This window comes from Crocodylus porosus, unplaced genomic scaffold, assembly GCF_001723895.1.
Source record: "Crocodylus porosus isolate Cpor-Errol unplaced genomic scaffold, CroPor_comp1, whole genome shotgun sequence".
NCBI classification, from domain to species: Eukaryota; Metazoa; Chordata; order Crocodylia; family Crocodylidae; genus Crocodylus; species Crocodylus porosus.
The window spans coordinates 24,355,451-24,361,216 of NW_017728916.1; the positions used below are offsets into that span (position 1 = coordinate 24,355,451).

The 5,766-nt window shown below is 43.8% G+C and overlaps 1 protein-coding gene across 1 annotated transcript in view; it reads left to right on the forward strand.

Annotated features, from left to right (window-relative positions):
* Positions 1 to 5,766, forward strand: part of LOC109310855 (non-histone chromosomal protein HMG-14A) — a 33,139-nt gene that overhangs the window by 16,102 nt on the left and 11,271 nt on the right. Inside the window, exon 4 of the mRNA XM_019536185.1 lies at positions 3,601 to 3,607. Coding sequence (XP_019391730.1) covers positions 3,601 to 3,607 — 7 coding nt within the window. The remainder of the gene's footprint in view (positions 1 to 3,600; positions 3,608 to 5,766) is intronic.

The following is a 5,766-nucleotide window of genomic DNA, read 5'->3' on the forward strand; positions in this document are numbered from 1 at the left end:
CCATAGGAATTTCAAGCTGGCTCCTAAGTATCTGGTTATTCCCTATCCTTATGTGTTTCCTGAGTATCAATCAGTCTCCTGAGATGTTCCAAACCAGATAACCCCTTGTCAATAGAAAAGACAATTTGATTTACACTATTGAGAATGCTTGAAAGAAGCTGAACTGAGGGTATAAAAATCTGTAAAAAGCAGCAGTGTGTGCACTTCAAGAGGAGAAGTCTCTCTGACACCATCTGCTTTCTTCTTGGGACGTTGGAAAAGACAGATCATCTCCCTTCAAGGACTGTGCTGAGAACTTCACTTGTCAGCTTTGCAACCTGAGTGCCTTGACTGGTGAGATCCCAGCTCTCTCTCTCTCTTTTCTCTCTAGGCATATATTTCTGAACCTGAATTGCATTAGTTAAGCTTGAGCTAAGTTTCCCCAAATACTTAGTGAAACCAGGGTAATACTGTAATTATTTGTGTTTGTTTTCCCTTTGCATGTCTATTACTACTAGTGCCCTTTATATATTTCATATACTTAGCAATAAACAACTTTTATAGTCAAACTGGTGGTAACTGGGTATATTTTTCCTTCTCTACTTCTCCTTCCCCACTTGCTCTGCAGCAATGCTTCTTTTACCTAAGCTAAAGATCCCTGTGAAGCCCAAAAATACTGTGGGGTCTGCTCACCAAGAGGCTAAAGATTGGGATGTGCTGAGTTTGAAACACATAAGGGATCAGCTTGTACAGGTTGATTGACCCAGTTTGACTCAGACGTGCCCTAATGAACTGAATGCTGGCCCATGAGGATGTCAGCTGGACACCCAGCCGGCTTCAGAGGTATTCTGTTTCAATGTGTGCTTGTGTCTGACTGCAGTTTATTGTTGCTCTGATTAACTGATTCTTGGCATATGAGGGTGTCAGCCCGTCCATGCTGATCAACCCGGCCGGGTCAGGCGTGTCACTTTAATCTGTGTGTGTTCGTGTGTATGACTGATTTGGTGACTAGAGGAACCCAGCCCCACTGAAACTGAATCCTGCAAGATAGCTCCATTGGGGGCGAGGGCTTGCAGAAGGGGGATATACAGCTCCGTATAGAAACACAAGTAACACAAGCAGCACATTAACAGAATTACCAAGACCCTAGAAATGTATCCATAATAAATGAGCACACCCCAAAGTAATGGGCAAATCTGGTAACAGGACCTTTTGTAACGGGGGACTTTAATTACTTGAATATCTGTTGGAAAAGCAATACTATATGATAGACTATTGATCCAACTCTTTAAAAAATACATTGTTTCAGAAGGTAAAGAAAGTTACTGGAAGAGCAGCTATTTTAGATGTGATTGCTTTCAAGAGAGATGAACTTGTTGAAGATAATTTGATGGAAGGCAATTTGGAGGAATGTGATCAAAAATGAGTTCACCATTTCAAGAAAAGGAATAATTCAGAGCATCAGAAAATGAATGATGGGCTTCAGTTCTGGCAACTGGTAGGTAGGATCCCTTGAGAAGATAAGATACGGGATAAACAAATGTAGAACAACAGGCAGTTACTTAAAGAGATTATATGAAAGGCACAACAGCAAATTATCCCAACGAGGAAAAGATTTAAAGCATAGGAGACAAATATGGCTGCACCATGAGCTCTTCTAGAACCTGAAAATAAAAAAATAAATTGTGCAGAAAGTGGAAACAAGGATACATAATTAAAGTAAATTAAAGGAATAGCACAAGCATGCAGGGATAAAATCAGAAAAGGTTAGATACTGTACAAAATGAGTTACAATTAGAACGGGACATGCACCATGTTCTATGACTAAATCAAAGAAAGAGGAAGACAAAGGAATGCCTAATTCCATTACTTAATGGAGAAGAAGAACAAATATCGAATGACAAAAGGAAGCCTGGAATGTTAAATTCTTTGCTTCAGTCTTTTAAAAAAATGATGAGTAGGCAGTTAATGCAATTAATTTTAGCAAAGGGAACAGAAGTGCAGACCAGAATGGGGCAGGAAGCAGGTTAATATTTACATAAATGAGAATTATTCAAGTTGGCAGGGCATGATGGAATTTGCCTTAGAACACTTAAGGAACCAGTCAAAGTAATCTCTGAAATATTATCAGTTATCTTCAAGAACTCATGGAGGAGGCAAGAGATCCCAGAGGCCTGGAGAAAGCCAAACATAACACCTTTATTGAAAAAAGAAAATTGGAAGACCCAGGGAACTACAGACAAGTTAGTCTGACTTCAAGAACCAGAAAGATACTAGAACAAATTATTAAACTACCAATTTATAAGCACCTAAATCATGATAAGATGATAAGAACAGTTACATGGGATGGAAAAGAACATAGGAAAAACTGTCTAGTCCCCCGATTCTCAGCCAGGATGCCCTGAGATCCTTCCAGGGGCACTACGGGGTGCCACATAGTGTTAGGTATGCAAACATGATTCACAAGACACAAAGATGTCAAGGAATGCAATGTTAAAATATTCTGAGCTTTCTGAGTTCTTTGCATCAGAAGAAATTGCTCTAATTTCTATCTGTATTAAAAAAAACATGAGTGAAAACTAAGAGCTAGCATTTTCCAAGGGGTGACTTGAGTCTAACAAGGAAAGCCTTGACTATCAAGGGGTGCCTCAAGTCTGAAAAGGTTAAGAACCACTGGTGCTGCAGTACTGCAGAAAAGGATCTAGGGCTGAGTGGGGCTGCACTGAAGATGAATCAACGTGATGCTGTTGCAGAAAGCAGGGAAATTGAATTCACAGATGTACAAACAGAGGCATCATATATAAGATGTGTGAGGTAATTATTCTGGTTTGTTTGATGCTGGTGAATCTTCAGCATTGTATCTGGTTTGGGCACCAGAAGAAAAATGTAGAAAGAACTTGGAAAGAATCTAGCAGTGAACAAGAAGATTAAAAAAATATGATCTAGGGGAAAAAAAGCTTGAAGGCAATAGTGTTGTTTAATGTAGAAAAGAGAATAAAAGGGGAGGAAACAAGAAGAGTCTTCCTGTAGGTAAAAAAAGTTATAAAGAGGACAGTGATTAATTGCTCCCCATGTCCACTGGAGGAAGGACAAGGAGATACTGGTTTAATTTGCATCAAAGGCAAAAGTTAGATATTAGAAAAGCTTTCAAACAAAAACAGGCTACCTGGTAAGGTTTTGGAATCTCCTTTGTTGGAGGTTTACAAGAACAAGTTAGACAAGTATCTGCCAAAAGCAGTCCACATACACCAATTCTACCTCAGAGCAGGGAATGAATTGGCTGATTTCTTGAAGTCCATCTTGGTTGTACATCTATTATTCTGTGACCAAAAGGTACCTTTTTGGTTTAATTTCAAAGCCATTTTCAGATTGCACTATACCCCAAATCCTCTTTTGTTTAGGCTTTTTCTCCCAAGTGCATGCTCCTACATCAGGTGCTCCCTTAATTTTTTCCTGTGTATGTTTCTGCAGTTCTCCTGACTCTCTGTCCTCACCCACGTCAGTACCAAAAAATAACAATCGGCAATGCCTCTTTACTCACAAAGGTCAAATTCCTGAGTGGCCTTTCCTATTCCTTGGGTGGTGACATGTGACTTGACTTGGAGGCTACTGTAGTTTCACAAAAGAACATTAACTGCTTTTTCCCTATTTACGTGAGGGGTAGCAGTTCTCCCACTAGCTACAGTATTTTGTCCATTCCACAACATTCACAGGGCCTCAGGTCTCAGTTTGACTATTATGTGTACAGGGTAGTTTCAGTGTTGGTTTTGATATTCAGAGGACCTCATATATTTTAGGCCTCTGTTGTAGTGTTCACAACTGACAAGAATTCTCCATTGATCCTCAGGTCCTAATTATGTGCTTCTACTATTGAAGGAAAGATACAAGGTAGAGAAACGGTGCATAATTCATGAACTGAATGATGCTGCAATCAACAGTTAATCCTATTTAATCATAGCACTGGCCTATATTAGATATGTAACCCCAGGACCTTAAACATCCTTAAACATTCAGGGCCAGATCTAATAAAGGACTTAGGTTTAGGCAAAACATAGGCACGTAGGTCTAAAACTGCAATCCAGAAAACCATTGCTCATTTGCTACCTAATCCTGGATGCATCCAACCTTCAGAGACACCTTACTTTTTTTACATTTAAAATCCACACCTAGTTATGCCACAGCATGAATCTAGAACTGCCTCAGTCTTAACTGCTTATACCCAAGCCCCTACAGAAGCCAAAAACAAGGTATTCCTCTGCCTGTCTAGTAGAGAATCTAAAATCATGCTTCTCATATACCAACAGGACTGGATCCTTGCAAAACAGTTGTAGCTGACACAGGCCACTCTCTTTTAGTTCAAGTCCTTTCTCTGGCTGACAGGATTCAAACCCACATCTTCAGTTGCCCACAATCTTAGTCTCTACCCTTGTGATTAGGGCAATTCCAACTTGTTGAAGCTCTGCTACTGTGCAAAAACTATTAAAAGATTTATAGGGCCTGAAAGCAGGACAGTACATAGGAGGCAGCATGACTCTATAAGTTAGTGGTTAGGCCATTCACCTGGCAAGGAGACCTGAGTTCTGACTGCTCAAACTATTTCTTAAACAAAAACCAGACAGAATATCTGATAAGCGATGACACTGCATACTACAGCATTTAGGAAACATTTTATTTTTCTTAAAGCAAACAACCGCTTTTCTTAGGAGTGGAGAAGTGTGTAAAGACCTAACACCGCTCCAAGTGTGCATAATAACCTAATATGCAATTTTTTCCTATCCAGAAAGCCTATTTAACATGCAATTTAAAAACAAACAAACAAAACTAGAACAACTACCTTCTTCCCAGCTTCCTAACATGACCAGTACCAAGCCTGAAAAATATGCAGTATACCTGGGGGAGAGGACATACTGCATAACAGCCATGCCCGGTGATGCTCTCCAACAGGTAGGACAAGATGACATGATTCGGTTGCCACAGCTGGCATTATGGTTCCTACATCCCATGTGCAAAGGCCATTATCGCGGGCTCTGTTGCCATAAATAGTAATATTAAATAGGAGCCGCCTGTGGTACAGCCAGGCCGGCAGCTTTTCAGCCCCACAGGGGAGCCCTGCTGCGTTGTCCCGGGAGCTCTGGAGCAGAAGCCCCCGTGGGAGCCAGGGGCAGCCGAGCCCGGTGTAGAAATGACGGGCCCAGGCTACCCCGCGCTGCGCGGCCCTGCACTCCCACGGCTCGCACAGGCCGCAGCGGGGCCCCTGCCCCTTGCCGGGCTCCAGCCCCTGCTGCGGCTGTGGGAGAGAAGGCGCAGCTGGCGAGGCAGCCATGTTGTCGGGCTCAGGGAAGAGCAGACAGTCCTGCTGCCTGTGGTAACTTTCAAGGAAGTTTCTTTCCCAGCCTCTGGGGGGATGTCGAGGAGAAGGGCTCTGCAGCTGCAGGGACTGAGCAGTTGCGTGTACGCCGGGGCTTTCGGGACTGGAGGCCCAGCCTGGCAACCCGCCCCCGCCCCCCAGGGAGCCTCGCAGCGAAAGGGGTGTCGGGCGGGCTCCACAGCAGCGCAGGCAGGGAGGGCACCATCGCGCTCTCCCCCCCGCTCAGCAGCGGAGCCGTATTCACCGCGCGCCCTAGGCCGGTCCCCTGCGCAGACAGCGTAAAGCCAGCGTCTCTACCGCGCCGCCCCGCCCCACCCCGCCCCCCGCACTCTCGCCCGAGCCTCCCATTGGCCGGCGCGCGCATCACTCTCCGCTCGGACCCGTCTCGCGCTCCCCATTCATGCAGTTTGGTTGCGTGT